Source organism: Cetorhinus maximus, chromosome 18 (assembly GCF_964194155.1).
Source record: "Cetorhinus maximus chromosome 18, sCetMax3.hap1.1, whole genome shotgun sequence".
NCBI lineage: Eukaryota > Metazoa > Chordata > Chondrichthyes > Lamniformes > Cetorhinidae > Cetorhinus > Cetorhinus maximus.
Genome location: NC_135896.1, coordinates 34,421,439 through 34,448,803, shown reverse-complemented (window position 1 = coordinate 34,448,803; position 27,365 = coordinate 34,421,439). Strand labels below are relative to the sequence as shown.

General features: G+C 39.6%; 1 protein-coding gene across 2 annotated transcripts in view; it reads left to right on the top strand.

Annotated features, from left to right (window-relative positions):
- Window positions 1-27,365, top strand: part of dync1h1 (dynein, cytoplasmic 1, heavy chain 1) — a 105,031-nt gene that overhangs the window by 46,081 nt on the left and 31,585 nt on the right. Inside the window, exons 34-56 of one of the 2 annotated variants that reach the window (XM_078562365.1) lie at window positions 421-577; window positions 691-918; window positions 4,579-4,809; window positions 4,910-5,050; window positions 7,312-7,545; window positions 7,705-7,911; window positions 8,000-8,121; window positions 8,624-8,789; window positions 9,460-9,623; window positions 9,737-9,866; window positions 11,212-11,345; window positions 12,809-12,923; window positions 13,022-13,183; window positions 13,962-14,176; window positions 15,158-15,362; window positions 16,441-16,614; window positions 17,393-17,512; window positions 17,616-17,736; window positions 18,474-18,669; window positions 18,861-18,978; window positions 21,651-21,866; window positions 22,044-22,256; window positions 23,783-23,910. In XM_078562365.1, coding sequence (XP_078418491.1) covers window positions 421-577; window positions 691-918; window positions 4,579-4,809; window positions 4,910-5,050; window positions 7,312-7,545; window positions 7,705-7,911; window positions 8,000-8,121; window positions 8,624-8,789; window positions 9,460-9,623; window positions 9,737-9,866; window positions 11,212-11,345; window positions 12,809-12,923; window positions 13,022-13,183; window positions 13,962-14,176; window positions 15,158-15,362; window positions 16,441-16,614; window positions 17,393-17,512; window positions 17,616-17,736; window positions 18,474-18,669; window positions 18,861-18,978; window positions 21,651-21,866; window positions 22,044-22,256; window positions 23,783-23,910 — 3,897 coding nt within the window. Of the gene's footprint in view, window positions 1-420; window positions 578-690; window positions 919-4,578; window positions 4,810-4,909; window positions 5,051-7,311; window positions 7,546-7,704; window positions 7,912-7,999; window positions 8,122-8,623; window positions 8,790-9,459; window positions 9,624-9,736; window positions 9,867-11,211; window positions 11,346-12,808; window positions 12,924-13,021; window positions 13,184-13,961; window positions 14,177-15,157; window positions 15,363-16,440; window positions 16,615-17,392; window positions 17,513-17,615; window positions 17,737-17,995; window positions 18,192-18,473; window positions 18,670-18,860; window positions 18,979-21,650; window positions 21,867-22,043; window positions 22,257-23,782; window positions 23,911-27,365 lie in introns of both variants that reach the window. The other variant, XM_078562366.1, reaches the window with a different exon arrangement.

Sequence of the window (27,365 nt, the reverse complement as noted above, 5' to 3'; positions counted from 1 at the left end):
TATGATTCCAAGGTACTGGTTGCCCTCTACCTAAGTTGCCATTTTTCACATCTGAGGCTTAACATTGAATGCCAGTAGTCTATTTAAAAAAGCAGTGGCATGGTAGCCAAAATTGATCCTTTCTTAACCACATATTCACGTGTTCATACTTCCAGCCAGGATCAGCCTAGGTGTTTTTTTTTCCCCTGTTACTTTCCTTCCTAACTTGTGGGTATTGAGTTGCAATCAACTAACTCGGGTGGGAAACAGACCTGGCACCTCCCTGGTCCATATGGCTCTAGGTAAATAGTCTATAGCCTAGGTAAACTTGCTCAGACATCTATTGGAAGCCTACATTTTTATTCCTTTAAAGAAATTCAGCATTATATGTGCTTGGAATCAAACATCATTAACTATATAAATTATATTTATGGTTTTTAGGATTATTGACAATGTACGAGGTGAACTGCAGAAACGCCAGTGGATTATCTTTGATGGTGATGTGGATCCTGAATGGGTAGAAAATTTGAATTCTGTTCTAGATGATAATAAACTGCTTACCCTACCCAATGGAGAGCGTCTCAGCCTTCCACCAAATGTAAGAATTATTGCAAAGGATTGATACAGAATTGTGTTGGACAGAATTTATGCTCCTCCAAAGAAAGTGACAAGTCCTAAAATATAAGCGCCTTAAAATTTTGTTTTCAACAGGTGCGAATTATGTTTGAGGTCCAAGACTTGAAATATGCTACACTGGCCACTGTATCCAGATGTGGAATGGTGTGGTTTAGTGAGGATGTTCTCAGTACTGATATGATATTCAATAACTTCTTGGCTAGACTACGTAGCATCCCTCTGGATGAGGGAGAGGATGAGGCCCAGCGTAGACGCAAGGGCAAAGAGGATGAGGAACAAGAAACCGCTTCCCCGATGCTTCAGGTACCCACTCTAGTTTATTGGTGAATTTTCTGTAAGAAAGTTTGTAATTTGCTTCAGCTTGTGACCAGAGCAGAAAAGTCACCTTTTTATTTTCATCCTGAATCGGTTTGACAGGGGCTTGAATCTTTATAAATATGAGCCAGATAATTTGGATGACTAGGGAAGCTGTATTGAAGTTGTAAGTAATGATATATTGAACTAAAAGTTAAATAGTGCTGTGTCTTCTGTTGAGTAATAAGAAACTCGTACTGTATTTTCCCACTCGTGGAAAACATTTTTGTACTTAATTTTTATACATGAACTACTTTAGTATCTCTTAGGACATTTTAAGCCAGGGTGTCCAACCTTTTCACGTGAGGGGCTACGTTTCAATTTTCCCCATAGAGCCAGATTCTGGCCCATGGACCATATGTTGAACAACTCTGCTTTAATTGTTTGCTTTAAACGAGTTTCCAAGCTATCTCAATCTTAATGGTCAGAAATCTTAACTGCAGATATTTCTTATATGAGAGAAATTATATGAGAGCTAATATGGCCCTGAAATAGCATTGTAGTGACTTGTTTGTTTTTGTAGATGTTAATGGCTCAAGTAGGTCACACTTCTGAGTCTCCAAGTAACAGAGATCAGAGGTGCATTGTTCACTTCTGCAAGTGTTGGTTTGTTTTCCCTAAGGTAACTGAAAGAGAGGAATAGCCTGGATGTGAGCAACCTAGATGTGAGCAAGAGTCCTAATGACCCATTTAGTGATAGCATTTAAAGCTCCATTTCTTGTAGGTGACTAAGCCATTCTAAGGATCAGTTGTTGCCGATGTGCCTCCACCCACTGCACACATGAATGAACTTGGAACACCGGTGCCATTGTGTAATACACACCGTCTCATAAGAGCAGGAGTAGGCCATTTAGCCCATTGAGTCTGCTCTACCATTCAATAAGATCATGGCTAATCTGTTTGGAGCCTTAACTCCAATATCCTGCCTGTCCCCCATAACACGTAACTCTCTTGTTGATCAAAAATCTATATAATTTAGCTATGAATGTGTTCAATAACCCAGCATCCACTGCTTTCTGGGGTAGAGAATTCCAAAGACTAACAACCCACTGAGGGAAGAAATGCCTCCTCATCTCCGTATTAAATGGGAGACCCATTATTTTTAAACTGTGGCCTCTCATTCTAGATTCCGCCATGAAGAAACATGCTCCTAGCATCTATCCTGTCAAGCCTCCTCAGAATCTTGTTTTAATAAGATCATCTCATTCTTTGAAACTCCAGTGAGGAAAGGATCAACCTGCTGACCCTTTCCTCATATAAGACAACTCTTTTGGTGGGGTGGTAAATAGTGAAGAGGATAGCCTTAGATTACAGGAGGATGTAGACGAGCTGGTCAGATGGGCTGATCAGTGGCAAATGGAATTTAATCTGGATAAGTATGAGGTGATGCACTTGGGCAGGACAAACAAGGCACAGGAATACACTATGAATGGTAGGACCCTGGGAAGTACCGAGGATCAGAGAGACCTTGGTGTGCATGTCCACCAGTCCCTTAAGGTAGCGGGACAGGTAGATAAGGTGGTTAAGAAGGCACTTGGGATGGGATACTTGCCTTTATTAGCCGAGGCATAGAATATAAGAGCAGGGAGGTTATGCTGGGACTGTATAAAATGCTGGTTAGGCCACAGCTAGAGCATTGTGTGCAGTTCTGGAATCCACATTATCAGAAGGATGTGATTGCACTAGAGAGAGTGCAGAAGAGATTTACCAGGATGTTGTCTGGGCTGGAAAGTTTTATTTATAAGGGGAGATTGGATAGACTGGGGTTATTTCTCCTGGAGCAGAGGAGATTGAGGGAGGACATGATTGAGGTGTATAAAATTGAGGGGCATAGATAGAGTAGACAGGAAGGAGCTTTTCCCCTTGGTGGAGGGATCAGTAACCAGGGGGCATAGATTTAAGGTAAGGGGCATGAGGTTTAGAGGGGATGTGAGGAAGAATTTTTTCACCCAGAGGGTGGTGGGAATCTGGCTGAAAGGATGGTAGAGGCAGATACCCTCATAACATTTAAGAAGTATTTGGACATGCACTTGCAATGCCATGGCATACAAGGCTATGGGCCTAGTGCTGGAAAATGGGATTAGAATAGTTAGGTACTTGTTTGACTGGTGCAGACTCGATAGGTTGAAGGGCCTTTTTCTGTGCTGTAGACCTCTGACTCTATGACAACTCCTCATCCCGGAACCTTTCCTGAACTGCGTCCAGTGCAAGTATACTCGTTACCTCATCTGCTATCCTACTCTTTTCACCCTTTGCTCACACTGTGGGCCTTGATCCTCCACTCACTGGTCTCAATAAAAAAAAACGCAAGTCATTTCTTCCCCTACCCTTATATCCGAGGATAAGAATCAAAACGGGGCCTTAAGGTGCAGTTGATACCAACACAGCTATTACAGCTGACTTCTCAAACGAGTGCCAGGCTGATTAGAATTTGCACTGCCAGGGACCACATATTGAGAGCGTGCAATAAAACACTTATAGATTTCGTTTGGTTCTGAAAAATCGGGTAAGATGCTCCCCCAAGTGGTTAATTAGATGAAATAATGCAGACACAGCAAAAGGAAACAATGATTAGGAGAGGGGAGGGCAGGCCGGTAGAGAAAGAGGTAGCTCATGAACTACCATTATAACAGAGCTTTGAACACTTCTATGGATTTCAGCTGCTGCTGGCAGCCCTTTGGGGCACTGAGTGGGTCATGCATGTCTTAATCACTGTCCTTGCTGACCTGAAACAGGGAGATGAAGCTGGAGGAATAGGCGGAAGGGAAAGGGACAAACAAACCTGGTTCACGAGGAGGCAGTAGAACCAGTGAGGGAGGGAGGTTGATGTAAATTGACAGGCGACCATTGCTGGCACAGTTCATCTTGGTGTTTATCAGGAGAGATGCTGGGATACCTCCTGGAGGCTGCTTGGTCCTTCAAATTCCTGGTGACGAGATTATTTTCGATTGAACGTTGGATTGCGTCCAGTTGGCAGGCTGGATGGAAACCTTTGACTGGCCAGCCCTGCGGATCTAATGCTAGGCAACCCTGTTTTAAGTGAGCTTTGTCGTTTTTGTCAGCAATATCTGTAAACATATCATTTTACCTTATAGCCAATAACTCTTTTCAGATGTCAAATTACCATAAATCGCAGAGTATAAGTTGACCCGGTGTATGAGACTCACCCCATTTTTCCAGCCCCAAAAATCACATTTTTGTATATACTTGTATTTGACCCTGTGTTCAGCCACGGCATGCTAAGCTCACATTAGTAGTTGACCTCAATTTTTCTCCCCACATAGACGTATTTTACTTACCGTTACCCTTAAAACTGGGTTTAAGGGATCGAACAGATGATATGGGCTGTGTTGCGAAGCTGTGTGGGAGTTTAAGCCACCACACTTTTTGCATCCGAAGCAGATGACGTTTCAAAATGGTGACCACCCATACCATTGTTTCGCTTTTACACTCGGTTTGTAAATCAGCCATCATTTTTGGAGGGATTTTTCGGGGCCTCAAAGGTCGATTTTATGCACCGACATCTACAGTAATTGCATTAAAGTGTTGTAATCTTGTATGAAAGTTGCACTGTAAACGTTACGTTACATTGTAAACATTTTATTACAGATACAGAGAGATGCAGCAACTGTTTTGCAGCCATACTTCACTTCAAATGGCCTGATTATCAAAGCAGTAGAACACGCAGCTAAGATGGAACATATTATGGATTTTACCCGATTACGATGTCTTGGTTCCCTCTTCTCCATGATGCACCAAGGTTGCCGAAATATTGCCTTGTATAATGCTAACCATCCTGACTTCCCAATGCAGAGTGACCAGTTGGAACGCTACATCCAGGTATGGCTTTCTGCAAGTCTTGGATTTGTTTTCATGTATAAAATGAGCTAATGTGCCATGTCATGTGACCTTTTAAAATGTTCATGTCTCTTTTTATTAGAAATACCTAATTTATGCCATTCTGTGGTCACTTTCGGGTGATGCGCGGTTAAAGATGAGAGCAGAACTTGGTGAATACATCAGACGAATTACCACCATTCCACTGCCGAGCACACCTAACATGCCTATCATTGACTTTGAGGTAGGAAATGTATAATTTGAAGGTCTAATCTCAATTGTTTGCTCATTTGGAATATTTTATATGCTATTCTGAACTTCTAGTGCTTATTGATCTTCGTCATGCTTCTAAGCAAGTGACCTATACTTGAAATTCACCTGTAAATGCTGGAATCAGAGTGTTTTCATTTCATAGAATTTATCATTGCTGGTGAGGCCAACATTTATTGTCCATCCCTAATTGCCCTTGAGAAGATGATGGTGAGCTGCCATCTTGAAACTGCAGTTGTGTGGTGAATGCATACCCATAGAGCTGTTAGGTAGGGATTGATAGAATATTTATTATTGATATTAACTGAATTAACCTAAATTGGCACAGATCTGCAAGGAGCAGCATTTAATTGAGTAACTTCCAATGAAACAAATTATTGAATACATTGAGCCCATCATGCCTGTGCCAATTTGTTAGCATAGCCCATGCTTCTCCTCAATAATATGTAATTTTGTTCCCTTCAAGTATTTATTCGATTCCCTTTTGAACATTATTGAATCTGCTTCCATCATTCCAGATCACAACTATTTACTGCATTTAAAATAAATTCCTTATGCCACCTCTAGTTTTTTTTTTTAATCAATCACCTTAAAACCATGCCCTTTGGTTACTGACCCTTCAGACAGTGGAAACGATTTCTCATTTACTCTGTTAGAGCCCTTCATAGTTTGGAGCACCTCTATTAAATCTCCTCCAAACCCCCTCTGGTCTAAGGAGAACATCCCGTTTCTCCAGTCTCTCTGCATAACTAAAATCTCTTATCCCTGGTACCAATTCGAGTAAATATCTCTTTCACCAACTCTAAGGCCTTGACATCCTTCCTAAAGTGTGTTGACCAGAATTTAGCAGACTATTCCAGTTGAAGCCCAGGCAGTGTTTTATAAAGTTTTAGTATAAATTCCCTTCTTGTGTATTTGTGCCTCTAGTAATAAGGCTAAGGATCCCATTTGCTTTTTTAACAGCCTTCTCAACTTGTCTAGCCACCTTCAAAAGCCTGTGTACACGCGCTCACAGCTCTTGCTGTTCCTATGTCCCCTTTAAAATTGTACCAGTTAATTTATATTGCCACTCCTTTTACCTACCAAAATGAATTACTTCCTGTGCTGAATTTCATCTACCCATTTCACCTATTCTGTATGTTCTCCTTTCTCCTGAAGTCTGTTAATTTTCTGCTCTTTGTTTACTACACTTAAAGATGTGAAACAACTGCAAGCTTTGAAATTTATGCCCTCTGTGTCCAAGTCCAGTTCATGATATATTAAAAAGAGCAGTGATCCTAATACTGACCTCTGGGAAAACCAACTTATACTTTCCTCCAGTCTGAGAAACAACAGTTCACCACTACTTTATGCTTTCTGTCCCTTAGGCAGTTTCGTGTTCATGCTGTCACTGTCACTTTGATCCCATAGGCTTTAATTTTGCAACATGTGGCACTTTGTTAAACCCCTTTTGGAAGTCATATATAAATCAACAGCGCTATCCTTATCAACCCTCTTAACAGATTTGCTCAGTATTCCCTCACTCAACCTCTTAGCATGGTCATGTGGTGCACTTCAGTTCAGTTATTTTATGACTATAAACAGTGACTAACCAAACATCTCCCAAATGCTCAATTCATGAATGAACGACCTTTCTTCAACTAGGCCTGCTTCACAAAGCGTCTCTATTCAGCAGAACTGAAAGATGTTTTAACTCGTCTGCTGATCCTAGAAACAATCCAAACAGTGAGGTTAATGGGTAGTAATCACCCACATTTCCACAATCTCTCCCCCTCCATCTTACTATATTGAACAAGGCCAGCAACCTATTTCCAAGTCTCTACTGATGCTGCTCTAAAATTGCAATGGGAATTGTGATTCTTCCTTCTGAATTCCCTGCCTTTATTTAACCTCTTAGGGAAAGACAAGTGTTATCCAGTTGGCACCTACTAGTGATAACATAGCTAAGCTTAATAATTTGGGGAAATCAAGTGGCAACTGTGTCCTAGCAATCAGCCTGCAGTGTGTTCGATTATATATGCATTATAAACTTAATATTCTATGTTTGTATACTAGAAGAAAATGGTCCGGATTTGATGGAGCAAACAGTATAGATTTTACTCGGCTAGCCCAGCAATTTGCTCATAAAATGATCTCTTTGTCAAAGTTGCTTGGTCACAATAAACTAAACTGAGCAGATTCAAATTGAAAATAATTAACTTAGTTTTGCGATATTTTTTCCCCCCCAATATTTAGGTATCCATTACTGGGGAGTGGGTTCCATGGCAGTCAAAGGTCCCACAGATTGAAGTTGAGACGCACAAAGTTGCTGCCCCAGATGTTGTAGTACCAACTTTGGATACAGTCCGACATGAAGCCCTTCTGTACACGTGGTTGGCTGAACATAAACCATTAGTTTTATGTGGCCCACCTGGTTCTGGCAAAACTATGACCCTATTCAGTGCACTAAGAGCTCTACCAGATATGGAGGTAAGAATTTTCACCCTTAAACTTGCCTTTGTAGCTTTAGCATTAAAATAGCCTGTGTAACAGCAGCTTCTAAAATATTCATTCTCCTTTCTAGTTTTTATTAATGTAACTAATGCAAGTTTAAAGCTATTCTAGCAATGGTTGTCTTCATTTTATTAGGTCGTGGGTCTGAACTTCTCCAGTGCAACCACGCCTGAGTTAGTTCTGAAGACATTTGATCATTACTGTGAATACCGTCGGACACCGAATGGCGTCGTCTTAGCGCCTGTGCAGCTTGGCAAATGGCTTGTGCTCTTCTGTGATGAAATCAATCTTCCAGACATGGACAAATATGGCACTCAAAGAGTTATATCCTTTATTAGACAGGTTAGTAAAAGGAGGCATGGCAGATAGCTGAGTTAAAGCAAGGGTGCATTGATTGAAGCATAATCATTGTGGGACATCTTTGTTTCAGATGGTAGAACATGGAGGTTTCTTCCGTACTTCAGACCAGACATGGGTTAAACTGGAAAGAATTCAATTTGTTGGAGCTTGTAACCCATCTACTGATCCAGGAAGAAAGCCACTTTCACACAGGTAAAAATTCTGCTGTTTCACATTTTAAATATTGATCTATGATGTGTACAGAAGGTTAAGGTTTTGAATTAATTCAGTTTATGCAGAATGGCATGTGTAAAGTTAGACAAAAATTTAAAAATAAATATTGAAAAAGACAAAAAAATTAAGAATTTTAATTGCCAGTTTTCAGCCAACAGAGCATATTTAAAATTATTCACAAGATAAATAAGTTGGCTTAAATCTTACATTAAATAAAATTCTCAATCTGGTTCTTTTTCAATATTTGATTTTTGTCAACTTTTTTACTACTTGTATCAGAAAGTTGGACCTTTTCCTAATGTAAATTAAAGATGATGTACCCATAAATTTCCTGAGTTAGTTTTTTGCTCATGTGGATCCAGCAGGATAGCTTTGGTTTGTCAGCCTTGGATCAACAGTATTAGAAGCTGCTAAATTTGTGCTGTTAAACCTTTAAGTGATAGCTGGCAACCTATAAAGTCTTTTACTTCTGCCTTCATAGGTTCCTGCGCCATGTGCCTGTTGTGTATGTGGACTATCCAGGACCAGCATCTCTTACTCAGATCTATGGAACATTCAACCGTGCCATGCTTAGACTCATTCCGTCCTTGCGGACATATGCAGACCCTCTTACTGCAGCTATGGTGGAATTCTACATTATGTCACAGGTAGATTATGTTTATGATCTGGAGCATTGAAGCCTGAGAAAGACGTTTCGTCTTCAAATTAATAGAAGGTGTAGATGAGGGAGAAATTTCATCATCTTGATTATAATGGGGCTAAAGCGCACAAGAACCAAACATTTTGAAAAGGGGAGAGGGAGATTTTGTTTGGTGCTGTAAAATAGTGAAATAACTCCGAGATGGCAGTTGATTCAGTCAATGGGCTCTTTTTTAGCAAAGCCAAAAGCTGGACCGATATCTCTTGAGGTGGGGTAGATTAATTTAACACTACTTGATGTTTTTCAGAGGAGATTAGGGAAGGAAGTTGGGTGTTTCTTAAATTGGGGAACCAAAGATTCTGTAGGAAAGAAGTGCAAGATACAATACTATTACCTGGATTTTGTGTGAAATCAACTTGGTGGACTAATAGTCCTTTATGCTCTGGATTTTCTTGTATATCTGTATAAGTCCTCAGCTCCAATATGACGCAGAATCATGTATGTTTAATCATTAAATCCCCCTGAATCTTTGAATATAAAAATATATTCTATATTTGCACAAGTTAAAGGTCTTCAGGCAGTCTGTGATAACCTTCTCAATTAAATGCGGTTTGAAATTTTATTGAAATGATGTAAATACGGAATGTTGTTCAATAACACCCTGTTTTATTTCACAGGAGCGTTTCACCCAAGACATACAGCCACATTACATTTATTCCCCTCGTGAAATGACACGTTGGGTGAGAGGAATCTTTGAAGCTTTGAGACCATTGGAAACGCTGGCAGTCGAAGGTTTGATTAGAATCTGGGCTCATGAGGCTCTGCGTTTGTTCCAAGACAGGTTTGTATTCTTTGTGTTCATCCTTTATCAGTACTGTTGCTATGTTCGCTATTTACGTGAACTAAGTCAAAGTGCATGACCGCAATTCATGTTCCATTGCTTCCATTTTTAAGACTTGTAGAGGATGAGGAAAGACAATGGACAGATGAGAACATTGATGTGGTGGCTCTCAAGCATTTCCCTAATATTGACAAAGACAAAGCTTTGACCAGACCCATTTTGTATAGCAATTGGCTATCCAAGGTAAGAGATTGGCTGATGAAAAACTTTTTTTTATAAAATATAAATTGTCAAAATTTGATGGCCTTGGTGTGTTCAATTTGTCAATTTTCAATTAAATTTTTCATATTATGTACTTAAGATTATTTGTGAATGGTTAATTATCAATTGCTCTCAAATCTAAATAGCTGTAAACTGCTAATGTTTGGTTTGAACATGTAACAAGTAAGTATGAATAACACAGCTGATGATTTTTAAAATTAGTAACATGGGAATGTTTCTGTCCTTCTGGTCTTTGCTTCCAAAACACCAATCAGACTCCTTCCTATGATTCTGGACCTAAGGGCCCTGCAACCTATTTATAATTCTTCAATAAGACCTCCTACTGGTTTTAAAGATCGCTATGGTTATTTTTGTTCACCATCCCTACTGGCAAACTGTTTCACATTTCTACACCATCCTACAGAAAAACTGTTGCAAAAATTCCTCATTTTCATTTGACTCTTCTCTCTTTCCCCACCCCCTTAATTTTAAACTGTTTCCCCAGTTATTGAATCCAGTGCTTGCCAGAAGAACTTTCCTGGATTATAATTTCTTCTCAGTCCTGGAAATTGAGCACTATCAAATTTATGTTGCCTTCTCCCTTGTGGTCAAGGTTTTGAAAAGGTTTCCTGATGAATTTCAGAAAATTCCTGCATGTATACAAACTGCCCTCACTGTAAATCTTTTTAGTCTTTGAGCCCCTGTATTTATAAAGGAGGTGTATGCACTAGTTTTTAGAACTTAGCAAAACAGTGCATCCAGCTATATTTATTTTGTAGAGACCTGTCACCGACTTTCTTTCACATCGCTAATTTCCAAATCAGCCCATAAATTCTTGTCAAATCCCAATCAACTTCTTTGCAGAGCATGTAAATCTTTCTTGACCTTAAGATACCTCTTCCTTTGTAAACTTTCTTGAAGTACACTTGACCCCATTTCCCACTCCTTGCCCTCCTTTAGCTGGGTAGCAATAACTCCTACGATATCTACTTGGCTCCTTGTTTCCAAGACAAGTATTTTATTTCAGTGCTTTGGATTTCCTATTATTGATTATTCATAGTCTTCCCTCCTGTATCATTGATTCAACTTATTGTCGATCCACAGTGTTCTACCCTCTTCATTTGAGTTTAAATTTTTCCAATTATTAATCAGCCAAAATTACTTTTCCTATCAATTTAAATGAAGACTATGCTGACATTATAGCTTTTCCATTTCCCCAGAAGTGGTTTGTGGGCCACAGTTGGAACCCCTTTTTTCCACAAAGTGCATTGAATTATATATTGACCAGTCCGGTCTGTCTTAAAGTCCTTTGTAAACTTTTCTTTAGGATTATATACCAGTGGATCAAGAAGAACTAAGAGACTATGTCAAAGCCAGGCTCAAAGTTTTCTATGAGGAGGAGCTAGATGTCCCCTTGGTACTGTTTAATGAAGTATTGGATCACGTGCTGAGAATTGACAGGTATACAATTATGCACAAAAGTCCATGTAATCTTTAACTTTCAGCAAATCTACGGGTTAGTTAATGTTCATATGACACTAATTTGTCTGTATTTGAATGTAATTTTTATGAAAAACTACATTTGGACTCTGCTATGGGACAGATTTAGAGATAATAGAGAGGTTACAACTTTGATTTATTGGGACACTGCCAGATATGAAGAAATACGAATAAATACTTGGAAAATTGTTTTCTTTTTCAGTGCAGATTACCGAGCAAAATGATAAAAGTTTTAAAATTATGAAGGGGGTGTGATAAGGTAGCTTTCAAAAGCAGACTGTTTTCCAGTAGTTAAGGAGCAAGGCAAGAGGGACTTGTGTATAGAAGATGAAATGAAAGTAATTTAGAACAGAAGGCAAGAGAAATCCATGAACCTCAGCTTCTTGAAAACCCTCTTCATATGCCTTCACCATTTAAAGAATAATTACATAACCAAAACAACACACTCCTGCATTTACTGACCTCTAATTTCATAAGCAACTTTTTCCCCATTCCATCATCCTGTCATCCAGTGCAGTTAGCTTTCTTTCGTCCTCTGAATTATTTACTAAGCTATTTGAACTTGAGCTTCCAACTCCCATATCCCTTTCATCGCTAAGACCACCTGCTTCCAGCTCTGCAGTATTGTGGATCTCTGCCCTCCCTGAGCCCAATTTCTACCTAACTGTAGTTGGATGATGGTTTATAACTCCAGGCTCAATGACTGCAACTTCCTCCTGGCTATTGTCTCCATCTTCCATCCTCTGTAAACTTGAGCTCCGTGCATATCATCTACAAGATGCATTGCTGAAACTCACCAAGGCTCATTGGACAGCACCTTCCAAACCCACAACTGCTACCATCTAGAAGGACAAGGGCAGCAGATACATTGAAACGCCACCTTGAATCTCCCCACAAAGCCACTCACCATCCTGACTTGAAAATATATCACTGTTGCTGGGTCAAAATCCTGGAACTCACTCCCTAACAGCATTGTGGATGCACCTACACATGGACTGCAGCGGTTCAAGAAGACAGCTCACCACTTTCTCAAGGGCAACTAGGGATGCGCAATAAACGCTGGCCTAGCCAGCGACACCCACATAAAAGAGGCAACTCTGCACATCCTAACTGTCATCATGTTCCATTTAACTGTGATCAACATTGGCTCCCAATCCAGCTACAGCTCAGTATTAAAATTTTCATCCTTGTCTTTGAATCCCTGATGCAATGAAGCTGATGCTTAAAACTTCTGAAAGGAATGTGGCCCTTATTGTGTATAACCTATTATGGGTAAATTTTGTGACCTATATATTTGTCCCTTTGTAGTGTTCAAAAGTGAATTGTAACTTGAGTGGTTTGATTTACACTTGAGTAGTTCCTAAACGTTATAATGTCAGTATAAGAAAATTATTTTATAATCAGCTCACGTAACTTTTTTGTAGGATATTCCGGCAACCGCAAGGCCATTTGCTGCTTATTGGAGTCAGTGGTGCAGGAAAAACGACACTCTCTCGTTTTGTTGCCTGGATGAATGGCCTTAGTGTTTATCAGATAAAGGTTAGCCCTATTTTTCCCTGTTCTAGCAAATTTAAAAGCTGATATAGATTTTTTAAAAACAAGTTCGATTTGTACAAGTGAAATATTGGTGTCTGCAGGTTCATAGGAAGTATACTGGTGAGGATTTTGATGAGGATCTGAGGACAGTGTTGAGGCGCTCTGGCTGCAAAAATGAGAAGATTGCTTTCATTATGGATGAGTCCAACGTTTTGGATTCCAGTTTCTTGGAACGCATGAACACATTATTGGCCAATGGGGAGGTAAATATTTAAAATGCTAAAAGCTACAAATATGAGCTATCTTGCAAACTAATGAACTGATGGTATTAGAAATATAGATAACACTTTTTTTTAGTAAAAATGTTTAACATTAAACTTTGCAAAATGGAGATTTTCTTGCCATTATCAAAATGATTTTAAGTCTGTTGATTTGAATTGGGTAGCTTTCAAACTTGATCAACTTGAGTTTGTGCTGATACTTGGCAAAAATTAATTATTTTTTTATTCACTTGTGATGTTGGCGTTGCTGGCTAGGCCAGCATTTATTGCCCATCCCAAATTGCCCTTGTTCAGAGGGCACTTAGGAGTCAACCACATTCCTGTGGGTCTGGAGTGCATGTAGGCCAGATCAGGTAAGGACGGGAGATTTCCTTCCTTTGAGGACATTAGTGAACTAGATAGGCTCTTCTACAATCGGCAGCCATCTGCCATGGTGGGATTCAAACCCAGGTTCCCAGAGAATTACCCTGGGTCTCTAGAATACTAGTCCAGTGACAATGCCACGATGTCACAGCATCCCCAGGGGCATATGTTGATATCAAAACAGAGGGGAAAAACAACAAATCCTGGAAGCCCTCTGCCAATCTGGCAGAATCTGTGGAGGGAGAAAATTAATGTTTCAGGTTGGTGATCTTTTATCAGACAAATCAAAATGAGGTAAGCCATGAAAAGCTTTAGACTTGATAAGATTATACTTAGAGTAATGAAATACTACTCAGCCAAAATCAAGCATGTTAAACTGTGATTTCCTATTGAACAGGTGCCTGGGCTATTTGAAGGGGATGAGTATGCTACCTTAATGACCCAGTGCAAAGAGGGTGCTCAGAAGGAAGGTTTAATGCTTGACACTCATGAAGAACTGTACAAGTGGTTCACAGGCCAGGTTATCCGCAACTTGCATGTTGTATTCACCATGAATCCATCATCTGAAGGCTTGAAAGATAGAGCTGCAACTTCTCCAGCTCTCTTTAACAGGTAAATAGATTTTGTTGTGGCCTTTTCAATTGTTACAGTAAATGTCTTTTTTTTGGTGCTAAAATATATTTATAAGAGGGTCATCAGTTGGTGGTGTTCTCAGTCCTGCGTTTGAGTCCTGGAGCTCTAAAATAACTACATCAGCTGCCCCTGAGCATTTTTGTTTGCTTTTGAACTCTTGGAAAGAGGATCAATACTTGTAAAGCAGGAGCCACCTGCTGGCCAAGCTATGTATACGCTGAGCACTTTTGAATTAATGTTTCTCTTTACATCATCTCCCGCCTTTTACTGGTGAACCCCTTTAGTTAGCAAATTTATTTGCATGTGTGGTATCTTACACTTATAACATCACCTGCTTATTGTACAATTGGGTAAGCTTAGTTAAATTCTGAGTAGAATTTGAGCCAGTGCCTAAAGTGTGCACAACCAAACCACCCTGAATGCAGAGCAAATATTGAATTATTTGTCTTAACACAGCTAAGATGTGGCCCAAAGGGTCCTTTCAATCTAGCCCACAGAGCTGTTGGTGTGTACACAGAAACAACTTCAGCTTTGGATTTTAATTCTGAAAAGTTCCTGGGACCCAGAGAATTATTACTCCCTGACTGGCCAAAATACAGCCATCACCAACATTGTTGGCTCATTAACGTTAAAAGCTGAAGCTTATAAGTTTTTGGTCTTTGGGAGAGCATGAGGGTGAAACCACAGATATGGAGATGTTGAGACTCTTCACCCTTTTTCCCTTATCTTTGATTTTAAAATGTATTCTGAATAAAAGCCACCTAAAAGGTGGTAGGTTTTCATATTAAGTTGTGCTTCTGTTAGCACAGCTTCATATTAATCGTGTTGTCTTTATTTGATTCAAAAGTTATAAACAACTTTGTGTAGAATTAGTTGAACAAATTAGAATGTTAAAAACCCATTATTAATGTAATTTTTTTTGGCATTCAACTTTTTCTCTTTTGTTTTAAACCCCCTTAGGTGTGTCTTGAACTGGTTTGGAGACTGGTCTACTGAAGCCTTGTATCAAGTCGGCAAAGAGTTCACCAGCAAAATGGACCTTGAGAAACCTAATTATATTGTCCCTGATTACATGCCAATTGCATATGATAAGCTTCCTCAACCACCATCCCACAGAGAAGCTATTGTCAACAGTTGTGTTTTTGTTCATCTGACATTGCATCAGGTGCGAATACTGCACGTCAAATAATATCTAGCTCAATTTGTAGTTTGGCAGTACAAAACTTGAGTATTGCTGAAAAAAGAGATGTCAAAGCTTTTTGCCTTGCACTCATCAGGACACTTCGCAAGAATACCAATATAACGGGAAAACAATTTATACTATATGAGAAGAGTGCTGATTGGTTGGCAAGTAGACTCTGGTAGAGACGTTGCCAAGGAGAATGCACCAATGTTGGTGACTGACAGTTAATTGCCAAGCATTTTGAAATTTGAACCAGGCAGCTTGACCTTCCATTGGTCAAGGCATTGCCCTGAGGAATGAGTCAGCGAATGGCTGTCACTTATTTTGTTTAGCTGAAACAGGTTTTTCTGTCTTGTAAAGCACAGGGCCCTGTGTATTAGTATAGCTTCCAGTACACGCAAATGCACCACACTGCGAGCCCAGCTGGTGATCTTAAATTGGTTGTCAACGTAATTCGTAGCACACCGAGGATTATTTAGCAAATGCTGTTCAATCACGGAATCACATCTAATGTTAGACTTTGTGTTTTGCAAGCATAGGCCAGTTGGGTATGGTCTGTACCTTGCCTGTCGCGAACAGTGGCTAGGATATGCAGTTTGAGATGATCTGTTAGTCTTCGGGACATATGGCCTACATATCTAGCATTACGCTGGCATTGAAATTGGGTGATAGGTAGAACGTCTTTTTGGCTTGATGGCAGCATCCTTTTAGTGGCGAATACCACTCTCTCTTGTTGCTACTGTGCAGTAGCAACATGGAAGAAAAGACAAGGTATCTCAAAAATTTGAGCAACAGGTGAAGCTAGTCATTTCACACTGCTACTTAAATCAACTTCAAGCGATTTTGTAGATGAATAAATTTATCTAACCTTCCAAGATAGTATGAAGTCATTTATTTTCCCCTCCTAGTTTTGCGTAGTGTCTGATTCCGTTGTTGTTGATCAAGTATTTAGCAGCAGTTATAAGAATGTTTTGATAATGATAATCTGGGCATAAATTTCAAGATGCTCACTGAGAATATCTGAAATCAATTAAAGTGGAGATAATTTTTTTCTTATTAGGCAAATACTCGGCTGGCCAAACGTGGAGGCAGAATAATGGCAATCACTCCTCGCCATTATCTGGACTTCATTAATCACTATGCCAACATGTTCAATGAAAAGCGTAGTGAATTGGAGGAGCAACAGATGCATTTAAACGTTGGTCTGAGAAAGATTAAGGAAACAGTAGATCAGGTACAGTCACCACGTCATAAAATCACATTGTATGGTAATTTGAGTAATTTTTTTCTGAAAATCATGGTGCCAAACTTTTACTGTATGCTTTCTGTCTGAAGTAATTTCTTACTAAGTATTGCGATTCTATATAAGCAGAGCAATGGCCTTGGTTTTGAATTTTGGCTAAAAAAAAAACTTGGGTAAATTTCTTTCTAAGCAAGAGTCAGATAATAGGATATATCAAACACTATTACTGTATTGATCATAAACTACCAGCAAAGATCCTAGCTGCTTCTTGTATTGTGCTCATGAGAATGCCTAGTATTATGGATTTCTTTTTTTCATAAAGGTACTCTTCCATCTTGTAAATCCAACATGACTTATTTACTTTCTTCCCCCATTCCTCCACCCACCCTCTGGTCTCCTTTCAGATTCTGTATAACTATCCCCCAAGTATTAACTTTGCAAATAATTTTATATATTAGCATTGAATGGAAGCAAACCTTACTAAACATCTTCCATACTCTGATTTTTGTAAATCTAATATGGATTTTTTTTCTTACCCCCTGACCATCCCTCCCGCTTTTTAAGGATACCATTTAAATATTTGCCTAGTGTTTTTCCATTAACACGTGAAATCATTTTCTTTTAACAGTAAACCAAAGAATGCTGACAATTTTTCCCTCTGGATAAATGTATACCTGGGATACCAATGCAAGGTGGTTGTGACTGACGGTGAAAATACCATAATAAATATTTGTTACTTTTTTTTAAAAAACCCTTTCACTCATTCCAGGTTGAAGAATTGCGGCGCGATCTACGAATTAAGAGCCAAGAATTGGAGATTAAGAATGCAGCAGCCAATGATAAATTGAAGAAGATGGTAAAGGATCAACAAGAAGCTGAAAAGAAAAAGGTAATAATTTAAAACTTGTAAGAGCAAGAACTCTTAATTGGAATGAAAATCTCAAGCTCAGAGTAGAGTCTGATCAAGACACCTTTCGCTCTATTTTTGATAGGTTATGAGTCAAGAAATTCAGGAGCAGCTTCACAAACAACAAGAAATTATTGCTGACAAGCAGATGAAAGTAAAGGAAGATCTGGACATGGTAGAGCCTGCTGTTATTGAGGCTCAGAATGGTTAGATGTGCTTTGAATTGAACTTTTTAAAAATATCTTTTAACGAAATTTATCTAGTATGCTGAATTGCTATCTGTAGTAACATTTTAGTTTATTTTTTTTGGAACTATAATCCTATTAATTTTCTACCTTTTTTAAAAAAAAAACTGAATAACTGATCTTTTCTGTGTGGTGTTTATCTCTCAATTTTCTTCTCCCCTAATCTTCACTTTCTCTTACTGTTTATTTGCACTGTGGCCTACGGTGCTGGTCTGATTAGCTGTAAAATCGATCAAGAAGCAGCACTTGGTAGAGGTTCGTTCAATGGCTAATCCGCCAGGTGCAGTGAAGCTAGCACTCGAGTCAATCTGTCTTCTCCTGGGCGAAAGCACAACTGACTGGAAACAAATCCGATCGATCATTATGAGGGAAAACTTCATTCCGACCATAGTAAATTTTTCAGCTGACGAAATCAGGTGAATAATGGGGTGCATGCAGCTGCTGGAGTATAAGGAAATTGCCCAGAAGACCAGCCCAAAAGCTTAAAACTAAAGAGAAACTACAAAAACAGTTGATAATTGAATAGAACTTGAACATTTGGGCGTAGTGTTTATTAACCAAACAAGCTTGCTGTTTGGGTGACAATATGTGCTGCTGGTCTTCAAATTAAAAATTTCCTTTCAAATCCTAGCATCTGTATACACCCTTATCCTTTTGCATGTCCATTTAAAGCCCCTTTCTTTTCACCCCTCTATTAGCTGTGAGCTCTATAAAGAAGCAGCATCTTGTTGAAGTGAGAGCTATGGCCAATCCACCTGCTGCAGTAAAACTCGCGTTAGAATCAATCTGTCTCCTGCTGGGTGAGGAGACAAATGACTGGAAAAAGATCAGACAAGTTATTATCAGAGATAATTTCATCACCAGCATAGTCAACTTTAATACTGAAGAATTAAGGTATTCATAATTTTTATTTTAAAAATCACATTTATCTTGCATTTGACTGTGTTGCAGCTCTTCATTGCTATGCACCACCTAGTTTGTAACTAGCACCTCTTTTTGTAGCGCTATATCAAATTATGATAAATTTCCGTCCCTAAAATTTCAAGAGAGCAGCTATGTTAACATTGCTCATCTTTATTTATCAGTGACGTTATTCGAGAGAAGATGAAGAAAAACTACATGTCCAACCCAAGCTACAACTATGAAATAGTCAACAGAGCCTCTTTGGCTTGTGGTCCAATGGTGAAGTGGGCTATTGCACAGGTAAGTAACTTGAGAACATAAATGGGCGCAGTAGACCATATGACCCCTTGAACCTGCTCCGCCCATTCATTACGATTATGGCTGGTCTTCTGCCTCAGCTCCACTTTTCCACCCACTCCCCATATCTCTTGATTCCCTGAGACCAAAAATCTGCATCTCAGCTTAAAATATGCTCAACGATGGAACATCCACAACCCTGTGGGGTAGACAATTCCAAAGACTTGCAACCCTTTGAGTGAAGAAATTTCTCCTCATCTCGGCCCTTAATGATTGACCTCTATCCTGAGACTCTACCCCCATGTTCTAGATTCCCCGGCCAGGGAAAATAACCTCTGTCTACTCTGTCAAGCCCCTTCAGAATCTTGTATGTTTCAATGAGATCATCTCTCATTCTTCTAAGCTTGAGAGTATAGCCCAATTCACTGAGCCTCTCATCATAGGCAGTGGTTCCTTGGATGAGAGCAAACTAGTGAACCTTCACTGTACTTCCTCCCATGCAAATGTATCCTTTCTTACATATAGAGACCAAAACTGTGGACAACACTCCGGATGTGATCTCACCAAAGCCCTGTACAATTGTAGCAAGACTTCTTCATTGCAAAGGGATTGGAGTACATGAATAAAGGCCAACATGCCATTTGCCTTCCTAATTACTTGTACCTGCATACTAACTTTGTGTTCCTTGTATGAGCACACCCAAATATCTCAGTATTATGTCTTTCTATTATCAAAGTGATTAACCTCACACTTAGCCACATTATACCCCATCTTCCATGTTGTTAATTCTCAATTAGCCTGTCTGTATCTCTTTGCAGCCTCTTTGCGTCCTCTTCATCGCTTACATTCCCACCTGGGTTTGTATCATCAGCAAACTTCGATGCATTACTCTCAGTCTCTTCACCTATGTCATTAATATAGATTGTAAATAGCTGAATCCTAACACTGATTCTTGCGGCACTCAACAAATTACACCCTGCCAACTTGAAAATGCCCCATTTATCTCTACTCTGTTTCCTGTCCTTTAACTTATCCCCAATCCTGCTAAATATATTACCCCATATATTACCTCCAACTCCATGAGCCCTTAACTTGCATATTAAGGTTTTGTCTGGCACCTTATCAAATTCTTTTTTGGAATCCAAGAATACTACGTCTACTAGTTCCACTTTATCTACCCTACTAGATAACTCCTCAATAATCCTCTAATAAATCCTTTAAATTTGTCAAACAAGAATCTCCTTTCATAAAAACCATGTTGCTTTTGCCTGATTATGCCAAGATTTTAAGTGCACTATTATTAAGATTTCCTTAATAATAGATTCCACCATTTTCCTGACAAATGTCAGGTTAGGGGATGAAAATTGTTGAGCTACTTTTCATGATAGCTGTAAGTTGTCCATGTTTCACAGCCTTACAACAAGATGCTGAGAACACAGGCCTTATAAACCATCAGCTTGGTCCTAAGGGTCAGCTTGATGTTATTCCATGCAAGTTAGCCAAAGCTGGTAGCTGCTTTCCCTATACTTGTAATGAGTCCTGCATCAAGGGACAGATTGTCTTTTGCCATGAACCTGCAGTAGCAGAATTTGCTAGACACTTCCAGTGGGGTGTTATTAAGTGTGATCAGGGTGGAGATGCAACACCTTGTCCCACAACCATGGTTTTCTTGATGCTTACAGTCAGGAAGAACAAGTTAAAGGCATGGGAGTATATCCTGGCGGGACAAAAACACAGATGCAGCAGAGCTCCCAAGTTTATTAGCACTCATCAAACAGAGATGGCTCCATTGACTTGGGCAGGTCCACAGGTCACATACCCAAGGATTCTCTTTATGGTGAGGTAGCCAGAGCCAAGCGATCAGTCAGACTCCCAAAGCTCTGCTTGAAGGATGCTTACAAATGTGACCTGAAGGCTCTAGACATTATCGCACCTGGAAGTAACTAGCTGACAAAAGAGGAAAACGACAACACCTGTGGTTTGGTGTGCACCACCACGATGACCAGTGACTACAGTGGCTTGGCAACAGATGCCAATGCCAAAAACGACAACCCACTAAAACATTGATAGCTTCATGTGTGGTACTAATGGCAGAACCTGCTTCTCAAGGATTGGCCTCTTCAGCCATCAGCAAAGGTGCACCATATGAAGACATCTCATCTGAAATCGATTTGTTTGCTATGTATCCATCTCTTATAGATGGAAGGATGTGAGATCCTGGGAATGTCAGATTAACTGGGTTATAGTTCACTACTTTATTGCTCCCTCCTTTTTTGAATAGTGGTGTTACATTTGCTAGCTTCCAATCTGCTGGGACCATTCTAGAATCTGGACAATTTAGGATAATAAGCAGTGCATCCACTGCTGACTCCTTTTGAACTCTATCGAGCCCTGGGGATTTGTCCGCTTTTAGTCCTTAAGTTTCTCACGCTTACAAACCCCTTGATTATCCTCAATGGTATGTAACAAATTTGAATTTTTAAAAGAAAATTGTTTTGTCATTTCTCAGATTAAAATTGTGAACTAGTGTCTTGCTGTTACTCTGAATTTGCACTTCCTGTACTATATAACCTTTTAAAAGGCAGGCTCACTTGGGAGTTGCCAGTTTCTCCCACCTCTTAGTTATTTGCAGCCTTGCATAGGTACTTTAATTTCATACCATTTTTGTTTCATAGCTTAATTATGCTGATATGTTAAAACGAGTAGAACCTTTACGCAATGAACTTCAGAAGCTGGAAGATGATGCAAAAGAGAACCAACAGAAGGCTGATGAGGTAGAGCAAATGATCCGTGACCTGGAAACCAGTATTGCTCGTTACAAAGAAGAGTATGCTATTTTGATATCTGAAGCCCAAGCCATTAAGGCAGATCTTGCAGCAGTAGAAGCAAAGGTGAGTGTTATAAGTAAAGGCTTTCTGATGCAGCTTCCAATTGCATTATGGAAATCCTTCTAAAAGAGTGCAAGGGTGGGGCAGCAACTAAGGCTTGGATAATTTATCTGTTGGGTTCAAAAATATTGTTTCTTTTTGTCAATAAAATGCATTATTGGCCATAAAACCTTCTTTCAGGTTAACCGAAGTACTGCGCTGTTAAAGAGTTTGTCTGCTGAACGAGACCGCTGGGAAAAGACCAGTGAAACATTTAAGAATCAGATGGCCACGATTGCTGGAGACTGCTTATTATCAGCTGCGTTCATCGCTTATGCAGGATACTTTGATCAGCAAATGCGCCAAAATCTGTTTACAACTTGGGCACATCACCTACAGCAAGCAAGCATTCTGGTAATTTTAAATAATTTCAGAACCTTAAGATTGTTAATCAGAGATAACAGTGAAAAAAGTAAAATTTATGTTGAGCCTAATTCTTTTTGGAGCCTGTTGACCGGTGATGTGCAAAATAGGTTTTAGCTACAGGTCTGAACCAACAGCATAAGAAGGAACAGGGAAGGATATTGTTCTTTATTATTCACTCATGGGATGCGAGCATCACTGGCAAGGCCAACATTTGTTGTCCGTTTGTAATTGCCCTGAACTTGGCTTGCTAGGCCATTTCAGGGAGCAGCTCAGAGTCGACCACATTGCTGTGGATCTGGAGTCAAATGTAGGTCAGACCAGGTAAGGATGGCAGATTTTCTTCCCTAAAGGATATTAGTGAACCACATAGCTTTTTACAACAATCAATGATAGTTTCATGGTCACCATCATTAAGACTAGCTTTCAGTTCGAGATTCATTGTTGACTGAATTTAGCCCTTGCCACTACCATTAACACCCCCTTTGTCCTTTTGTTCATGACATCTTTGTCAATCCCTCCTTTGCCCCCACCTATCGCTGGCCTTTCCAGCTGCACCTGCTCCATCCCCCTTAAACAGTATAAATTTCATCACATTTTTACCTCTCTTCAGCTCTGAAGAGTCATATGGACTCAAAGCACTACCTCTGTTTTTCTCTCCACAAATGCTGTTAGATCTGCTGAGTTTTTCCAGCATTTTCTGGGGTTTTTTCAGATTTCCAGCATCCGCAGTATTTCCCTTTTATCTTTGATGCAGGTTACTTCTGTGCTTTTCAATTCTGTTCCTCCGGAAATGAACCCAAGTGTTTGGTCTGCTTTTTAAAATGTGCTTATTAACCTACATCTCTACTCTTAGTGATTTGTGTATCTGTACCACTAGATCCCTTTGCTCCTCCACCCCATTCAGACACTTACTATTCAAGCATTGTTTCTGTTGTGTTTCCCATTTAAAGTTTTCTCTCTTCCTGACTGTCCCAATCCTCCCCCCACCCTCCGCTCTTTCTGACATTGCAGGTTAGTTAATTCAGTGAAGGCTAACTATACAGCAGGAAACAGTGGACTGTGTTGAGCCTGCCTTTGGGAGTCTCGATATAAATTAACTGTCTAAAACCCAAGCAAGAGAAACTATTTTTCTGGTGGTGCAAGGAGGTGTAATCTCAAAATTAGAGCTAAACTATTCAAGAGTGAAGTCAGGGTCACTTCTTCGCACATGGCAGTAGAAATCTGGAACTCTGTCATCCAAAAGGTTGGAGATGTTGGGTCAATTTAAATTTTAAAGAACTAGATCGATATTAGTTAAATAAGAGGAGAAAGGAATATGGATTGAAGGCCAGTAAATCAGCAGAGGTACAAATCTGTCATGATCTGATCAAATGCAGGATAAGGTCAGAGGGGCTGAATGGCTTACTCCTGTGACTTATATAGGAACAATTTGTTCTACATATCAACAATTCTTAATTTGAATGCATGAGGCCAAATTAGTTTTCTACAAGTTAGTCATTGTCGTTTAACTTCAGTTCCGTACAGACATTGCAAGAACAGAGTATCTATCTAATGCTGATGAGCGCCTGCGCTGGCAAGCAAACTCTCTACCTGCAGATGACTTATGCACGGAAAATGCTATCATGCTGAAACGTTTCAATAGGTATGTATTATTAAAAATAACTTCTGTGCAAAGTTTGATTTGGAGGAATAGTATGATGAAGGAACTTTGGCTGGATATTGCTGAAAAAAGACAAGGTGTCAAAGCTTTTCATCTTGCACTCAACAGGACGATGTGTAAGAGTACTAAGTTGTACTGCATGAGAAGAGTGTGCTGATTGGTTGGCAAGTGGGCTCTGGTAGAGATGTTGCCATGGAGAATGCACCAATTAGCTGATCAATAACAGTTAACTGCCAAGCTTTTGTTTAAATTCAAACCAGGCACGTTGACTCTGGCCAAGGCATTGCCCTGGGGAACGAACCAGAGAATGGCTGTCACCTGTTTTGTTTAGTTGAGAAAGGTGCAATGTGTGTACATGCCCTTACTGTCTGCAAAGGACAGGGCCCTGTATAGTAATATATGTAGCTTTTAGCACATGTAAGGGACCCACACTGCGAGCCCGACTGAATCTTAAATTGGTTGTCAGTGTAATCGGTTGTCATCAGTTAACTGGGGCATTCTCCATGGCAATGTCTCTACCAATTAGTACTCTTTCCATGCAGTATAAATTGTTGTTCCCTTTACATTTGGTATTCTTGCAAATTGTCCTGATGACTGCAAGATGAAAAGCTTCAATAACGAGTCTTTTTTCAGCAATACTCAGGTTCTGTACTTCCAAAATAAAATTTTGCTGGATACTTCTGCAGTTTAAGGCAGCATTGGTGCTTTTGCATTTCAGATAGCTTAAGCATGCAAATTAATGTTTGGACTAATGGTTGAAACTGTTTTAACCATAAATTAGTTCTACATGTATGTTCATACTGTAAAAATGGGAACTTGCCTTTTAAGTTTTTTGATCTGACAAAGGACCCTGGACTTAAACGTACAGAAAATATTTTGTATATTTAACTCATGCGTTCAGCCAGAAACCAACTTACTGTACTCGTGTGAAGGGCTACCATGTTTCCCTGCTCACTCCATTTTCTCATTCATTGGCACTTAAAACCAGAGCATGTTTAAAGTACCAGCACTCTTGATAGAACTGAATATTTTTGAAGCTCCAAACCACAATTCATCTGGTGAGAAATTGTGAAATAACGCCATTGTTGACAAAAATACACCTGAAGTTAGTTTTTCCCATATGTAAAAACCTTGTCTCAGAACTATTCTTAATTGTGAAGGCAAATGAAAAATTCAAGTTGAGGAACATTTGACTAACTTAAACTCTGGAGGGAATTTTAACCTATAAATAATGGGTCAGCTGTTTCTCAACCCAAGCCTATCTCTAACCCACCCATTTCCAGCTTCAGTTGAGGCTGGAAGCTGAGCGACCAACATATTCTAATTAGGCAGGTTGGAACTTTAAATATGATAATGAGGCTGTGAGCTTCATTGTCATTTTACTTTTGGAATTTAACTGCTGTTGGCTAGGTTTCATGAGTGTAAGAAAACTGGCAGCCTCATCAAGGCAAGGGCTTGGTGGATTCAGTTGATGTCTCGACTCCACCTCCTGGATCCAAATGCCTGCCTGAAAAGCTTCTGTGTTCAAAAAAAAAACCCACACCACCGAACATCCTCCCCAAGGCCTCTGAACTCATCAGAGGCCCCTGACCTCTCTGCCCCCCCGCCCCCTTCCCTGACCACTGTGCTCCCTGTGGGTCAGGTAATGAAATTTCCCCACTTCAGCTATCAAAAGAGGCAACTAATAGGGACTTTGGTAGGGGGCTTTGTATCACTTCAGTTTTAGTGCACAGTAGTTTCCTCAGTTAGTTTGTCATTTTTGTGGTTGGTACTTGCTCAAAACCACTTAATGGTTGTTTGTGCTATGAGCTGCAGGGCTTTACTGATGAATCTTTAGATCTTCTTTCAAAACCTTGCAGATAGAATTTTTTTCACTTTACAACAGTTAAGTCACACCAATGTTTGAGTTTAATTTCTACTTGAAATCCTTTCTTGTGCACCTTATATATGGAACTTTTTTTAATAAACTAATAACTGAGATGGATAGAAACAAAAAAACTAAAGCAATAGATAGAAATAGAGGTGAAGTGGGGAAATGAGGAAAAGTGAGAAAGATGGTGAGAACTAAAAATGAAAAAGGAACAAATGTAGAAAGATTGACGTGATTAAATTGAAAAATAGTAAATAGAGACCAGTGTAGAAATAGAATATGGGGAATTTCTTGCATGTTAAAATAGATTTTTCTTATCCGCCTCTGCAGCAATGTATGAGATTGGATAAATTAAAGGCCCGAGTCCAACGCATCATAATTTTATGAATAATGGCTACTGATTCAGTTTCTGATATGTAGTAATGCACAAGTACATTTTGAAACTCATTTGCAATAATATTTCAAAACAGTGGAGTGTCTTATTCAAGCGTACATCTTTTAATATTTGCCTGAGCATTGTTTCGGTCACACTGCTCCGAACCCAGTCCCAGAGTAAGGTTGAGAGCTTCAGAACTGAAATATTATTATGCTTATTCTATCTAATTGGATTAAAAGATCATGAATCCCTTTCCCCTGTATAATTTGGAGTTGACTTGCTGTGCTTGAGAAAGACCTTGTTTGAGAGCTTAAGGAATGGAGGAAACTGACTAACCCTGTTGGGGCAAGGAAGGAGAGACTGTACTGATGGAATGGGGTAGGAAGAAGCAGTTTTGAGGGGATGTGAAGGAAGGTGAAAGAAAGATCTATTTGGGTGGGTGAACAAGTAGAGCAATGTGTTCCATTTGCACCATCTTTTAGGGCAATGGAGTGGGGCTTTGGCAGCAGTACAGGACCATGAACAGGGAGACTAGATCTGGGAGTAACAGGTGTTAGGGAACAGCTTTTAAATTTAGTGTGTGCAAGATACCAAGACTTTCACCTGTGGCCCAGACACAGTGTGATCACATACTAAGTATGCATACAAATGCTTAACTACTGTTACAAGCATCAGGATCAGTGCTGAGAAAATCAGTTAATCTGGTCGTGATTGCACCACTTTAAACTACTTTTCTAGTCTAGTTGCGTACTGTGTTCCCTAAAGGCCTTGGTCCAGCTACTTCTTTCTATTCCAGTTAGTGACCCATATGCCCTCCGTGCTCCAGTTGTTGTCACCTGCATTTAATGCAGCAGTTCCAAATCCACATGTTTGCTTTTAAACACACTGCAAAATCAACAGACAGAATCTTAGACCAAGGTTGCTGGTGAAATCAAATGCCAAGTTTCCCTTTTTTTTTTAAAAAAAATCCTTCTCTCATGCATAATACTGTGTCCTGCAATATTTTTATTCATTCATGGAATGAGGGCCTTGCTGTCAAGGTCAGCATTTGTTGTACAAGTCAAGGCCAGAATACTTCCTATCACTATAATTATCTAATTTAACATGCACTGGAGCCACACCTTTGAGCCTAATCTGCATGGTTTTAACCTTTGTCCATTGGTCCATTATGAGAGTCCAAATATTCAATCC